Raw genomic sequence first — 17450 nt, 5'->3', positions numbered from 1 at the left:
AACCCAATCACATTTTTTCAAGTGCGCTAACCCGACATGAAAATATTAATATTTCACATTCCAATGGTCTTCATATAGCAAAATATGTTCTAAGTATTAGTATTCATAAATACACATTTCTATACATATTTGATGTTTTTGTTGTTGTTGTGAAATATATATCTATACATATATATATATATATATATATATATATATATATATATATATATATATATATATATACTGTATATATTTATACACTGTATCAAAATTATTATAAGAGTGGGAAATATTAATACATTACAGAGCACTGGGAAAAAAATAACTGACTGTAAAATAAGCATTGATAATAATAATCTGAATAATAAAAAAGTGAAAACACAAGAAAGCAAATAACAAAACTAGAATGAGCTTATAAGTAGATATATCAGACCAAGCAAACATTTATCCCTTAAAGGGACATGAAACCCACATTTTTTCTTTCATGATTTAGAAAGAGCATGCAATTTTATAGCGCTGCAGAATCTGTTGGCGCTCTACAAATAACCGATAATAATAATAATAATAAACATCTTTCCCTGTTACTTCTATTATCTAATTTGCTTAATTCTCTTGATATCCTTTGCTTATATATAGGCTCAGTGGCTGCTGATTGGTGGCTACACATAAATGCCTCTTGTGATTGGCTCATCCATGTGCTTTGATATTTCTTCAATGAAGGATATCTAAAGATTGAAGCAAATGAAATAGAAGTAAATTGGGATGTTGCTTAAAATTGTATTCTCTATCTGAATTACAGTACTATCTTAGGTTTCTCACTTACATATATTAAAGTATTTTCAGCACCATTTTAATAAAGGAAAAAGTTCAGGTTTCAACAAACTTTATGTATTGCATGGAACACGTTCTAGCCACAGCTACGTGTGTTAAATGAGTTTTATTTGAGTGTTACTTGTCACCGGGCAGATCGCATTCTTGTGTTGTAGTCACTGAGTTCACATTTTCAGAAGTTGCAATCTGTTTTCTGTGTTCCAAGTATTCTACAACTAAATAAAGAAGCATCCCAAGTAACATAACAGAAAGTACTATGTACAGCTTTACAAAGACACACAAATAGTTGCTGTAAGCAAAAGCTATAACAAATCCAAGAGATTCCCACAATCGATAATTGGCGAAGGCAGCCTCCTTGTGTTCATCAAATAACACGCCGTAAAAAGCTGTTAAAAAAGAAGAAAGAACACAAATAAAATATTCATTATCGTGTTTGGGTTTCAGTGCAATGATGATAAAGATATGTTTTGCAGCTCTATACTATTTTCTTCCTGAGATTACAAGTGGAGAGCAAAAATGATAGTGGAATGGTGTGTCAACGATGCTCAAGTGCTACGTTGGTGTAGTCTAGCCCTTTTTTAATGCTACCGTGAGCTTGCGGTAGCACTTTTCGCTCTGAAAATTAACCAGAGATTAGTTCTCCTGTTAATTTTAAAAATGTCTCCCAATTGCCCCCAAAGAAAAGAATATTCTTCCTTCTTATTATTAAAATATTGTAGATTTTTTCTTAATATAACTGCACAAAGCAGTTATAAGAGGTTAAAGAGTGCGGATGTGGGGTGTTAGAAAAAAAACAGCGCAGAAAAGTGCCTTTATGTTGCAGTCTATGGGGACTATTATTTCTGTAAAAATATATGTATATGCTTATATACATATATATATATTTGTGTTAATATGTGTATATACACTTATAAACACATAAATATATATGTATATATTCATATACAAATATATTTTAAATTTGCTGCCCATCTCTGCACAACTTACCCCCTTCGCTGCTCTAGGTTCTGGGCCGTGTCTCACGGCATGCGAACAAAGCTTCCATTGGAGCCTATGGAAGCACACGTTCAAATTGCGCTTAACTAGTAATACTAGCGCACATTTGCGTGCGCTGGTATTACAAGTGGAGTGCAAATATCACACTCGTGAAAGCACCATTTTGCGCTAAAACCCTTTTCTTTTGTCTCTAAACTTTTACAATCTCCAATATTACTTTTCCCCATCTAACTACTTTTTTTCATTGTCAGTTTTCTACTCCCTCCCAGTGTCTTTCACCTTTGTTTTACAACATACACACAACAGTACTAATTAAATAATATTACCATTCAGGAGTGTCTGGCAGATAGCATCGGACATGCTCCACAGTGCAGGGAATATGAAAAAGACAGCAAATTGGCTTGGATTAGGTTTCCACAACAAAAGTGCAATTATACAAGCAGCACTTGTAGCAGCAGCTAGTTAGAAGAAAGAATCAAGCAATATTTATTTTGACATGTTAAAAAACAAAACAAAAAGTTTACTGAGTATTCAACATTAATCATGTAATATTTTTTTTAAAAATTGCAACAATGTTTGTAACAATTTTATACATTGTTGCAAAACTGCTGCCATCTAGTACTCAAAAATATATAACAACATTACAAAGCATGGAGCAACTTTTGAGGCTTGCTCTGTCTCAATCATTAAAGTTTAAAATTAAACTTTCATGATTCAGATAGGGAATGCAATTTTAAACAACTTTCCAATATACTTTTATCATCAAATGTCTTTATTCTCTTGGTGTTCTTTGTTGAAAGCTAAACATAGGTAGGCTCATATGCTAATTTCTTAGCCCTTGAAGGCCTCCTCTTTTCTCAGTGCATTTGTACAGTTTTTAACAGATACAGTGGGTATTGAAAATAATCACCTCCCTTGAAAATAATCACATTTTGTTACTTTGCAGCTTGGAATAAAGACGGACACCATTTTTGTTTATCCAGTTGCATCTAATAAACAAAAGAGATAATAAACAAAAGAGAGGCGCCTCATGTGTGTATTGGTAGTCTAAATCCAATACAAATTATAATATGCAAACAGGGAACTCGCATTTGATAAGAGCACCCTTATGTGCTGTTGAGAAGAAGATTGATATATTAAAAGGTGCAAAGGCTTATATACAAAAGGCTTGAGCACACTGGTTGTTTACAGGTTAATTTATTAAAACAGATTAAAACAAATTAAAAACAATCCAGTGTATACAAATTGGGTAAGCAATTGAAGGGCTGCACACGAGTTCACAGTTAACTTCACGGCTGTTGCGGCTGTGATCTTACTTCGCTTATACAAATTGGGTGCTTCTAAGTGCTATCCTAGTTCATACAACCATTTCTCAGCTAAGTGCTGTTTCATTAGGCATTAGGTAATTACTCAGTGAAACTTATAACATCCAAAGATACAACAACATGTAAGGCAAAAATAAAGACAATCTCAACGACACACACAAACCCATTTGACATTCAACTGTGATCAGCTGTTGGCATATTGATTAGCTCAGCATGAAAAGAGATTTTCTGGAGCATCTCAGTCCGTGGTAGTGCAACTGAAAAGCACTGTCAAAGGATATCTGGGATAATGTTGTAGACAGACACAAGTCAGGAGATGGATATCAAAGGCTTTATCAATGCCTAGTAGCACAGTGAAGTCCATTATTAAGAAGTGGAAGGTATTTGGTACCACACAGACCCTCTCTGGATCAGGACGTTGCTCCAAACTGGATGAAAAAGCCAGGAGGAAACTGCTTAGAGAGGCTACCAAGAGGCCCACATCAACTCTGAAGCAGGCGCTGTAGCACTTGTCAGGATAGAAGGAATAATGGATGGGGCAAAATACCGTCAAATTATTGAGGAAAATCTGCTGCCCTCTGCCAGGAAGTTGTCAGTGGGAAGAAGGTTTATCTTCTAACATGACAATGACCCAAAGCACACAGCAAACATTACCACACAGTGGTTGAAGGAGAAAAAGGTGAATGTCCTTGCATGGCCTAGTCAGAGCACAGACTTAAACCCCATTGAATATCTGTGGTATGATTTGAAGACTGCAGTCCACAAACAGTCACCATCAAATGTAATGGAACTGGAGCAGTTCTGCAAAGAAGAGTGGGCAAATATTGCAAAGTCTAGATGTGCAAAGTTAGTAGAGACATATCCCAACAGACTAAAGGCTGTAATTAAAGCAAAAGGTGGTTCTACAAAATAATGACACAAAAGGGTGATCCTTTTTCCAACAGTGATTCTGTTTTTGAATTGTATTTATTATTGGCTGACATGTTGGTGTTATATATTTCACTTGGATGTTATAAGTTGCACTGAGTAATTACAACTGGATAAACAAAAAATTAGTCTGTCTTTATTTCAGGCTGCAAAGCAACAACATGTGATTATTTTCAAGGGGGGTGATTATTTTCAATACCCACTGTAGACAGCGCTAGTTCACATGTGCTATACAGAAAACATTGTGCTCACTCCTGTGGATTTACTTAGGAGTCAGCACTGATTGGCTAAATGCAAGTCTGTCAAAAGAACTAGAATAAGGGGGGTGGTCTGCAGAGGCTTAGATAGAAGGTAATCACAGAGGTAAAAAGTGTATTAATATAACTGTGTTGGTTATGCAAAACTGGGGAATGGGTAAAAAAGGGATTATATATCTTTTTAAATAATAAAAATTCAGGAGTAGACTGTCCCTTTAAATTTAAGTTTCATGCCCCTTTAATTTATCAACAATGCGATTAATTAATTTATCATTGAATTCTCAATTGAACTAAATGACATAGAATCTCTTTCTTTAGCTAAATCTTATTATTCACTTTAAAATATTATATAAATTGATCACCTGACACAATACAAAGACACAACATTATACAAATAAAGCCCATTCTTTACAGTTAATATTGGCAATGTTAGCTCTAAAGTGATGTCAGCTTCCGTTTTTGTACATGGTTCATATAATTACTTTTCTGTTTTTCAACCCAAAACTTTTGTCAGGTGGTAACTTATAAGTCCCCTATTTTTATTTAACATCCAGAAATTTGCTAATTTAAGGGGAAAATGATCATACCAAAGCTTGTTTGAGCAACTCTAACGAGATGGTGTACAAGAAGTTAATTAATTTACATTAATACCACTCCTGTGTTTACCTTATTTATGTTTCTTCTCCGTTTAAACAATACATTTATAGAATTATTATTTACTTTTATATGTATTTCTGCATTTAATTTATTAAAAACTCATATTTATAGGTATATTTTATACATAAAATAATACGTCTTTCTTATATATATATATATATATATATATATATATATATATATATATATATATATATATATATATATATATATATAAATATATATATATAATTTTACTAAATACATGTTTTTTGGAATACAATTCTTAAGGGTATTTTATTATGTTAAAGCTAGGAGAGTGAAAAGTAAAATGGAGTATCTAATTGGCCACATATGACAAGCTGAAAGCCATTTATATGTTCAATGTGAACTGTGTTCAAATTGTTTTGTTAGCTTTCCAACCTAAAGTACCCATTGGTAACAATAGGAAATAAATCAAATCCTAGTATTATGTAACTATGACTACTACAATATATGAACTAGAGATTAAGAAGGTATTAATATAGCAGAGGAATCTTACCTAACATAAAAAGGGCTATTCTTCCAGTGTACTGTGAAAGTTTTCCAAAAAGCATAGAACAAATTGAGTTGGCTGCACCAAAACAAATCATCACATATCCTACATAATGTATCCCCAAAGTACAGGTAACATATGCCTGTAAAGAGACAAGAAAATTCTATTAAAGCAAATACTTATTAAAATCAGATCCATGTGAATAAACTTCAACTTATGTAACTGTGATCTGAGTTTATCTTAAAGGGACACTGAACCCAAATTTTTGTTTTTTGTGTGATTCAAATAGAGCATGCAATTTTAAGCAACTTTCTAATTTACTCCTATTATCAATTTTTCTTCATTGTCTTGCTATCTTTATTTGAAAAAGAAGGAATCTAAGTTTGTTTTTTTGGTTCAGTACTATGGACAGCACTTTTTTATTGGTGGATGAATTTATCCACCAATCTGCAAGGACAACCCAGGTTGTTCACCAAAAATGGGCCGGCATCTAAACTTACATTCTCGCATTTCAAATAAAGATACCAAGAGAATAAAGAAAATTAGATAATAGGAGTAAATTAGAACGTTGCTTAAAATGTCATGCTCTATCTGAATCACAAAAGAAAAAAAATTTGGTTCAGTATCCCTTTAATGAAGATCTTAAAATTAAAGATTGTGCTTTCCATCTTGTTTACAGCTACAGTTTATAGTCTTGCATAAAATTGTACATCTGTTAAGTATGTTTATTAATTTATCTGATATTTAAGAAATAGACAGTATTTCTTTAATATATATATATATATATATATATATATATATATATATATATATATATATATATATATATATATATATATACCGTATATTTTTATATATATATATATATAGAAATGTCCAGCAAAGTGCACTCCAGATCTTGCATATATGCGCCTTGGGTGCTAGAGCCAAAATATTAATACATCAAAAACAAGCAGCACTCCAAAGGTCTTATATCCATATGTCACATTTATTTACGTGAACGTTTTCGGGCTACAAAGAACCCGTCCTCAGACTTACAAGGCTATGTAAACTTACCACCACGCTGTGTTATATCCACCACCAAACAAACAATGAACTACGCTCTCCACGTTAGATGCGCCTCCCCTGCGAGTGACGTCATCCGCCGTGGCAACGTAACAGGGACTGAAATAAAATGAATACATTAGGCAACAAATGCGCAAATAAACATAGGCAATACGCATCCTATTCTAATATCGGGCAATAGAAAAATGGGCAATAGAAAAAAAGACCAAATATTGAAATATAACCTGTAATAATGTTGTGCAGTTCCTAGTGCCGTACCACACATGTCCCGGCGGTTACCATAGCAACCTATATCAACAATGTAGCACATTCAATGCGGCATATGTGGAGGGCAACATGAGAACTACAAACATATAGGTATAACATACTGCAACCCAAACATAACTGCAAAAGACCATCTATATATGCAAGAACAGTAATAAATACCTCAACATACTAACAAAGGCCAATTATAATAAACTGCCCTGTAATTACAATATAGGACTAAAGCATAAGAGTAAGACAATTTTGTCAAAAACTACCATAGGTTGCTAAATAAACTCTATTAATTAACTATATGCCATACCAAAAAGAAAAAAAAATAAAATAAAAAAATAAAAAATAATAATTAGAATGATTCTGGACTCTCAACAGAGACATCCATTTTAGCAGAGACTTATAAGAACACATGCCAGTCCAACTGAGTATTCAGTCCATAGGGGACCAGAGTATTCAACTCAAATGTCCATTTGGCTTCCCTTTGTAGCAGCATACGGTTCCTATCTCCTCCTCTGGATAATGGCGGTACATGGTCAATGATCGTGTATTTAAGATCCATAACAGTGTGCTTCATTTCCAAAAAATGTCTGGCTACTGGTTGTTCCGATGCTCCTTTCTTAATCGCTGTCTTAATAGCAGATCGGTGATTTGCCATGCGTGTACGTAGGTCATCCGTAGTCTTCCCTACATAATATAGTCCACAGATACAGTGTAAGAGGTACACTATATGTGTAGTGGTACACGTCAGGCGGAATCTGTGTTTGTACATTTTGCGTTTGTGTGGATGAGTGAAGCATGATCCAGTTATCAATCCTCCACAAGTAGTGCAGCCAAGACATCGAAATACACCTGGTTTTTTTATGTCCAGCCATGTAGCTGTTTTGTAGCTTTGTACAGGGTCAGTGTTAATCAATAAGTCCCGTAAGGACTTCGACCTTCTGTAACCCACCCTGGGTGGTTGTGAGTTGTACAGAGGTAGGGATTTATCAGTATTGATGATCTTCCAATGCTTGTTTAAGATATCCATAAAGGGACCCTTATCCCCTGTGAAAGTAGTCACAAATGTCATTCTTCCATCCTCAATCTTAGGCTCTCTATCTGGAAGTTGGCAAATATTGTCACATTGTTCTTTCAACAGTTTATAAGGATAACTCCTTGTTCTAAACCGCTGTACCATCTCTTCCAATTGTAAATCTCTGTTACTTATTTCTGAGTTGTTCCTACTCACTCTCAGCAATTGCGATTTCGGCAATGCTCTCTTCAATGCCGGGGGGTGGCAACTGGTGTAATGTAATAGGGAATTTCTGTCAGTTTCCTTTCTGTACAGTGTTGACTGGATTTTCCCATTCCCTTTATATAATCTAACATCCAGGAAATCGATTTGTGTTCTACTATACACCATTTTGAACTTCAGAGCTACATTAGCCTCATTCAATTGTTGATACCAAGTCTCCAGGTCCTCCAAAGTACCAGACCAAATGAGAAACAGGTCATCTATATACCTCTTAAAAAATCGGATGTTCTTGACCTGAAACAATGTCGTCCCAAACTCTTCAAAATGGGCCATAAATAAGTTGGCATACGATGGGGCCATATTCGACCCCATCGCCGTCCCTTTCTTCTGTAGGTAAAAAGATTGTTCAAATCTGAAGAAATTGGTAGTCAGACAAAACTCTAGAAATTGAAGTAGGATCTCAGGAGGGGGTCCAATATAGGGATGTCTGCAGAGATGGAAAAAAACAGCTTGTAGTCCTTCTTCATGTGGGATTACAGTATATAGACTAGTCACATCTAGTGTGACTAGCCATATATCCTCGTCCAAATCCTCCAAATTTTGTAGCATCTCAAGAAGTGCCATAGAATCTCTCAAATAAGATGGTGTATGGTATACAATAGGCTGTAGGAATTTATCTACAAACGTAGCAAGAGGTTGCTGTAATGAGCCTATAGAGGACACGATTGGTCTTCCCGGTGGAGGAGAGATTCCCTTATGTATTTTAGGAAGGGTATATAGGACCGGAGTTCTGGGATATGTCACTAGTAGATAGAGATAAGTATCCCTATTAATGAACCCCTGGTCATATACCAATTTAGCATATTCATCCAGCTTTTTCTTGAATAATTGTGTAGGGTCACCAGTTAGTGGTCTATACGTGTTCTCATCCGCAAGCTGTGACAAGATCTCTGTCCTGTAGTCCTTATAGTTAAGGATGACCACTGCCCCACCCTTGTCGGCCTCACGTATAATTAGCTCTTTATTGCCTGATAGATTTTTTAATACCTTCCAGTCTTCCTTTGAGAAGTTATTGAAAGTCTCTCTTTGATGTGTACTAATAGAGTGATTCATATCATCCTGTATTAATCTCGTAAAGGTATTAATGCTGGAATTGTTGAAAGGAGGGGTATATGTCGACTTCTTTTTCAGTTGGTCATATTCCATTTCAGATTCCCCAAATTTCTCCTTTAAAGAGAGTAATCTTTGAAATTTTTTGGTGTCAATATAGAACTCAAATGGATCAGTTCTGCTGGTGGGAACAAAAGTGAGTCCTTTATTCAAAATTTTTATTTCAGAGTCACTCAAGGGGTAATCACTCAGGTTGACTACTATGTTATTCGTCATTTCCGAGGGTGTAAGGGTGGTCTTCCCCTTGTACCCCCCTCTCCTTGTCTGCCCCCTCTTCCTCTGAAGTTTTTTGGAGGAGACGGGCACGATACTATAAACCTCAGGATTTGACTACTGTAGAGAGCTCAGGGTCTGGTTCAGGCTCTGATACAGATCAACCACAGAATCCTACTCAGGTAGCTCAACACCCCCAACACCCCCAAGGAGTGACTACTCGCTCAAAAAACTTCAGAGGAAGAGGGGGCAGACAAGGAGAGGGGGGTACAAGGGGAAGACCACCCTTACACCCTCGGAAATGACGAATAACATAGTAGTCAACCTGAGTGATTACCCCTTGAGTGACTCTGAAATAAAAATTTTGAATAAAGGACTCACTTTTGTTCCCACCAGCAGAACTGATCCATTTGAGTTCTATATTGACACCAAAAAATTTCAAAGATTACTCTCTTTAAAGGAGAAATTTGGGGAATCTGAAATGGAATATGACCAACTGAAAAAGAAGTCGACATATACCCCTCCTTTCAACAATTCCAGCATTAATACCTTTACGAGATTAATACAGGATGATATGAATCACTCTATTAGTACACATCAAAGAGAGACTTTCAATAACTTCTCAAAGGAAGACTGGAAGGTATTAAAAAATCTATCAGGCAATAAAGAGCTAATTATACGTGAGGCCGACAAGGGTGGGGCAGTGGTCATCCTTAACTATAAGGACTACAGGACAGAGATCTTGTCACAGCTTGCGGATGAGAACACGTATAGACCACTAACTGGTGACCCTACACAATTATTCAAGAAAAAGCTGGATGAATATGCTAAATTGGTATATGACCAGGGGTTCATTAATAGGGATACTTATCTCTATCTACTAGTGACATATCCCAGAACTCCGGTCCTATATACCCTTCCTAAAATACATAAGGGAATCTCTCCTCCACCGGGAAGACCAATCGTGTCCTCTATAGGCTCATTACAGCAACCTCTTGCTACGTTTGTAGATAAATTCCTACAGCCTATTGTATACCATACACCATCTTATTTGAGAGATTCTATGGCACTTCTTGAGATGCTACAAAATTTGGAGGATTTGGACGAGGATATATGGCTAGTCACACTAGATGTGACTAGTCTATATACTGTAATCCCACATGAAGAAGGACTACAAGCTGTTTTTTTCCATCTCTGCAGACATCCCTATATTGGACCCCCTCCTGAGATCCTACTTCAATTTCTAGAGTTTTGTCTGACTACCAATTTCTTCAGATTTGAACAATCTTTTTACCTACAGAAGAAAGGGACGGCGATGGGGTCGAATATGGCCCCATCGTATGCCAACTTATTTATGGCCCATTTTGAAGAGTTTGGGACGACATTGTTTCAGGTCAAGAACATCCGATTTTTTAAGAGGTATATAGATGACCTGTTTCTCATTTGGTCTGGTACTTTGGAGGACCTGGAGACTTGGTATCAACAATTGAATGAGGCTAATGTAGCTCTGAAGTTCAAAATGGTGTATAGTAGAACACAAATCGATTTCCTGGATGTTAGATTATATAAAGGGAATGGGAAAATCCAGTCAACACTGTACAGAAAGGAAACTGACAGAAATTCCCTATTACATTACACCAGTTGCCACCCCCCGGCATTGAAGAGAGCATTGCCGAAATCGCAATTGCTGAGAGTGAGTAGGAACAACTCAGAAATAAGTAACAGAGATTTACAATTGGAAGAGATGGTACAGCGGTTTAGAACAAGGAGTTATCCTTATAAACTGTTGAAAGAACAATGTGACAATATTTGCCAACTTCCAGATAGAGAGCCTAAGATTGAGGATGGAAGAATGACATTTGTGACTACTTTCACAGGGGATAAGGGTCCCTTTATGGATATCTTAAACAAGCATTGGAAGATCATCAATACTGATAAATCCCTACCTCTGTACAACTCACAACCACCCAGGGTGGGTTACAGAAGGTCGAAGTCCTTACGGGACTTATTGATTAACACTGACCCTGTACAAAGCTACAAAACAGCTACATGGCTGGACATAAAAAAACCAGGTGTATTTCGATGTCTTGGCTGCACTACTTGTGGAGGATTGATAACTGGATCATGCTTCACTCATCCACACAAACGCAAAATGTACAAACACAGATTCCGCCTGACGTGTACCACTACACATATAGTGTACCTCTTACACTGTATCTGTGGACTATATTATGTAGGGAAGACTACGGATGACCTACGTACACGCATGGCAAATCACCGATCTGCTATTAAGACAGCGATTAAGAAAGGAGCATCGGAACAACCAGTAGCCAGACATTTTTTGGAAATGAAGCACACTGTTATGGATCTTAAATACACGATCATTGACCATGTACCGCCATTATCCAGAGGAGGAGATAGGAACCGTATGCTGCTACAAAGGGAAGCCAAATGGACATTTGAGTTGAATACTCTGGTCCCCTATGGACTGAATACTCAGTTGGACTGGCATGTGTTCTTATAAGTCTCTGCTAAAATGGATGTCTCTGTTGAGAGTCCAGAATCATTCTAATTATTATTTTTTATTTTTTAATTTTATTTTTTTTCTTTTTGGTATGGCATATAGTTAATTAATAGAGTTTATTTAGCAACCTATGGTAGTTTTTGACAAAATTGTCTTACTCTTATGCTTTAGTCCTATATTGTAATTACAGGGCAGTTTATTATAATTGGCCTTTGTTAGTATGTTGAGGTATTTATTACAGTTCTTGCATATATAGATGGTCTTTTGCAGTTATGTTTGGGTTGCAGTATGTTATACCTATATGTTTGTAGTTCTCATGTTGCCCTCCACATATGCCGCATTGAATGTGCTACATTGTTGATATAGGTTGCTATGGTAACCGCCGGGACATGTGTGGTACGGCACTAGGAACTGCACAACATTATTACAGGTTATATTTCAATATTTGGTCTTTTTTTCTATTGCCCATTTTTCTATTGCCCGATATTAGAATAGGATGCGTATTGCCTATGTTTATTTGCGCATTTGTTGCCTAATGTATTCATTTTATTTCAGTCCCTGTTACGTTGCCACGGCGGATGACGTCACTCGCAGGGGAGGCGCATCTAACGTGGAGAGCGTAGTTCATTGTTTGTTTGGTGGTGGATATAACACAGCGTGGTGGTAAGTTTACATAGCCTTGTAAGTCTGAGGACGGGTTCTTTGTAGCCCGAAAACGTTCACGTAAATAAAGGTGACATATGGATATAAGACCTTTGGAGTGCTGCTTGTTTTTGATGTATATATATATATATATATATATATATATATATATATATATATATATATATATATAAAATATGCACACACACTACATTACTAAATTGGCAAACACTTTTTTATGGCCAATTATTAATATTTTGGAAGCAACTTCACTCGAAGGGATGTGAAACCACGTTATGTGGCTTTTTAGTAGGTTTTTTATTCAAGGCTTTTCCAGTTGATTAAAAAACAAACAAACATTAGAACACCAGTCGATTCTAGTCTTTCCGGTATCTGCTCCTAATAACTAGTTTTCTGCCGATTTAGGAAGCATGTTTTTCAAGTGGTTACAATACAAAATAGATTTAGCTGCTAAAAGCCCAAAGCCACAAACAAGCTTTCACAAAAAAGTTCCCGAAAACATGTTTGGGTTGTTAAATTATCAGTATTGAAACTGGGAATCCAACCAAAAGGTTCTTTCAAACCTCTAAAGGATAATTACAGGTGTTTTGAGCTAACCTTTTTGAAAAGTGTGAAAGGCAAATCATCATTTACATGTGTGAGATTACCTATATTAAACCAAATCCATCCTGATCACTGCTTAACAATATGAATGCCATTTGTATATATGCATGAGGGGTATACTGAGTATTTTTGCTCAATGATTTATATTGACACTTTTAGTATTTTAAAAATATATATTTTTTTTAACTCTAATTAATGATTGAGAAAGCACAGTATGCCGGTTTGGTGAGATATACACCAGAAATCAACAACAGTGCAACAAAGTAGTTTATATTAAAAAAAAGTAGCCACAACTGATATCACCTTCTAGATTTTAACAGTTCTTAGACTGTAAGTTGTGAAACCGCTAATTGAAAAGGTTTTAAATATAGTCCAAAGTTGCAGGTCTAACTGTACAAACTGTCGGCTAGATTACGAGTTGTGCGCTAGGGTTAAAAAGCTGCGTTGAGAGGTCTTAACCCTGCTTTTTAACGCCCGCTGGTATTACGAGTCTTGCAGGTACAGGTGTACCGCTTACTTTTTTGGCCAGACTCGGAAATACCGCAAATCCACTTACGTCAATTGTGTATCCTATATTTTCAATGGGACTTGCATAGTGCCGGTATTACGAGTCTAACCAAAAGTGAGCGGTAGACCCTCTCCTGTCAAGACTGATACCGCATTTAAAAGTCAGTAGTTAACAGTTTTACACTACAACGCCGTAGCATAAAACTCTTAACTAAAGTGCTAAAAAGTACACTAACACCCAAAAACTACCTATTAACCCCTAAACCGAGGCCCCCCCCCCACATTGCAAACACTATAATACATTTTTTAACCCCTAATCTGCTGAACCGGACATCGCCGCCACTATAAAAAACATATTAACCCCTAAACCGCCGCATTCCCGCATTGCAAACACTAGTTAAATATTAACCCGTAATCTGCCGGCCCTAACATCGCCGACACCTACCTACATTTATTAACCCCTAATCTGCCGACCCCAACGTTGCCGCCACAATATTAAATGTATTAACCCCTAAATCTAAGTCTAACCCTAGCCCTAACATTAGTTAAACACATGCGTAAAGTAGTGTGCGCTGAGTAAAACACCAAACTCCCCAAAGCCTATGTGTCCCTCACAATAGGCAAAGACAAGTAGTAACAAGAGATATATGAAGAAGCGCTTAAGCTAAAGGTGTATACAAAGAACAAAGAGAAGCATATACAAAGGATAAGATGAAGGAAATGGCTATGCCAATTTATTTAAAATACGTTTAAGTAAAATACCAAATTTATTTGGCGATGAGTGCTAATAACTAATAACAAACCAGTTACTATAAAATCGGACGTCTCCGATACACATAAAATTAATGATAAAAAAATAAAAATTCAAGTTGCCACCACAGTCAGAAAAAAATCTCTTAAGAAAGTGTGCAACACCTGAAGGTGTGTAAATCGTATAGTCCCCAATATAAAGTCATTGGCTGCAAAAGTTCAGCATATTAGGGTAACCAGATATCTGTTACCTTATTAATCCAGACACCGTTCCAATTCGACCGACTTTCAGGGCTCCACACCTATCTGCTAAATGGTGATTTTTGGTAGTTTTTGAGACAAAAACTCACTTCAAGGAAGTAGATTCGAACAGTTTTATACACTCTGTTAGTTGCTATCTACAACAATGGAAGGACAATATCCATGTGGGACAGAGTCTGAGAATCAGGAAAAACTGTTCTAGACTATCAGACTTTGAAAATCAAATTGGAACCCTTGTTGAAAGATTTAGGGATAGGGGATATAAAGAAGATCTGATTAACAAAGCAGTAGAAAGAGCTAGACTGACTGAGAGGAGATCCCTACTTACATATAAACAGAAAAACACTGAGGTTGAACAAGATATTATTGATACTCCTTTCATTACTGATTACAGTATCGATCATGGTATAGTGAGGAAGATATTAAACAGACATTGGCACATACTGAAGGCAGACCCCATTATAGGGGAAAAACTTGTATCCAGACCTAAACTAGTATTTAGGAAGTCAAGAAACCTAAAATGAATGTTAGCACCTAGTATATTTCAGGATGAGAAGAAACAAGCTCAAACACATAAAGATTTGTCTGGAAATAGGGTCTCTGGTTTTTTCCCCTGCGATTCGTGTAAAGGCTGTCAACACAGTTGTAAGAAACGCTCACTAATAATCCCCGCGACAGGAGAAGAAGTTCTAATAAAGGACCTCATCAGATGTACAACTAAAGGGGTCATATACATATTACAATGTACCTGTAATTTGATATACTTTGGAGAGACTAAAAGGATGATAAGGGACAGAATTAGAGAACACCTCCTCTGTATAGAAAAAAAGGCAGAGGACACAAGACTCTATAAACATTTTAAAGAGGTACATAATGGGAGAACAAAGGATTTAAAGTATTGGGGAGTACAACACATAGAATGGAATTGGAGGCGAGGAGACATAGACAAGATCTTACGTTTAAAGGAGGCAGAGTATATCTATAACTATGACACCCTATATCCTGCTGGTTTGAACTCAGAATTGGACATTTCACCATTCCTATTAGATTGAGTAATCACTTCACTAGATATGATCACTTTTCACAAAATCTTTTTTTCACTACTATGACTTTAAAGAAAGCACCATTTAGTAGATAGGGATTCCTTGTCTGTTTTAATTAGTTATGATTTTCTGTAAGATTTGGCAGTAGTGCCACAACACTTAGTTAAGCTTTCACCTGTTATTTTGTAATATTTATATATTTTCTTATATATTTTCTATAATTTTAGAAACATTTAAATTGGCTACATTATATCACTCTATTTCTGACATTTTATTTGTTATGTTTAGAATATCGTTGCCCACAGTGTTGCCAATACCACTTTATCTGCATAGACACCACCCTTAATATTAATTAATCTGGGTTGACCAATAAGAAACTTGTTTCATCTTATAAAAGAAGGCTGGGACTGCAACAAATTCATCTTGAAAAAGCCCTGTAAGAGGGAGAAACGCGTTGATGGTTATATAGTTGCAGCTTGTCTTTTATTTCCACTTGAAGGAGGATACACTATTTATCTTTGAAACTTGAGACAGAGACTGTCTATGGTATGCTGGCAGCTGGACAATCTAACATAAGGCACACAAATAGCCTAATACAGATACAGAGATACCCAAATATACCGGCACCACTGACTGTAAAAGTACCACGGAATATCGCTGTGAAGTTATCATCTTCACCGGACCACAGGTATCCTGCGTGCAAATTACACTAAAGAGCACATTAAGATACACATTCCTCACTATAACCGGCTGGTAAAGCTTCTCCGTTTGGGAGGACGATCCTGATCAATAGGATCGCAACGACAGGACAGCGCCTACTTCTTGTGACGTCAGTAGTCAAGTGTGTGCCTCTACGGAGTTGTGGAGCCCTGAAAGTCGGTCGAATTGGAACGGTGTCCGGACTAATAAGGTAACAGATATCTGGTTACCCTAATATGCTGAACTTTTGCAGCCAATTACTTTTTATCGGGGACTATACGATTTACACACCTTCTGGTGTTGCACACTTTCTTAAGAGATTTTTTTCTGACTGTGGTGGCAACTTGAATTTTTATTTTTTATCATTAATGTTATGTGTATCGGAGACGTCCGATTTTATAGTAACTAGTTTGTTATTAGTTATTAGCACTCATCGCCAAATAAATTTGGTATTTTACTTAAACGTTTTTTAAATAAATTGGCATAGCCATTTCCTTCATCTTATCCTTTGTATATGCTTCTCTTTGTATACACCTTTAGCTTAAGCGCTCCTTCATATATCTCTTGTTCCTAACCCTAACACCCCGTAACTTAAATATAATTACAATAAATCTAAATAAAATTACTATAATTAGCTAAATTATTCCTATTTAAAACTAAATACTTACCGATAAAATAAACCCTGAGCTAGCTACAATATAACTAATAGTTACAATGTAGCTAGCTTAGGGTTTATTTTTATTTTACAGGCAACTTTGTATTTATTTTAACTAGGTACAATAGTTATTAAATAGTTATTAACTATTTAATAACTACCTAGTTAAAATAAAGACAATTTTACCTGTAAAATAAAACCTAACCTAAGTTGCAATTATACCTAACACTACACTATAATTAAATTAATTACCTAAACTAAATACAATAAATTACAATTTTAAAAAAATATCTAAATACGGAAACCCCCCCCACTA

At 36.0% G+C, this 17450-nt stretch overlaps 1 protein-coding gene across 1 annotated transcript in view; it reads right to left on the bottom strand.

Moving 5' to 3' along the window:
- Positions 1–848: 848 nt before the first annotated feature.
- Positions 849–17450, bottom strand: part of LOC128655574 (protein unc-93 homolog A-like) — a 63727-nt gene continuing 47125 nt past the window's right edge. Inside the window, exons 6-8 of the mRNA XM_053709166.1 lie at positions 5496–5631; positions 2136–2267; positions 849–1199 (exon numbers count right to left, since the gene is read on the bottom strand). Of these exons, the coding sequence (XP_053565141.1) occupies positions 931–1199; positions 2136–2267; positions 5496–5631 (537 nt within the window). The 3' untranslated portion in view covers positions 849–930. The remainder of the gene's footprint in view (positions 1200–2135; positions 2268–5495; positions 5632–17450) is intronic.

The sequence above is a fragment of the Bombina bombina genome, chromosome 4 (genome assembly GCF_027579735.1).
Source record: "Bombina bombina isolate aBomBom1 chromosome 4, aBomBom1.pri, whole genome shotgun sequence".
Lineage (NCBI taxonomy): Eukaryota > Metazoa > Chordata > Amphibia > Anura > Bombinatoridae > Bombina > Bombina bombina.
This window is presented reverse-complemented; position numbering and strand designations above follow the sequence as displayed.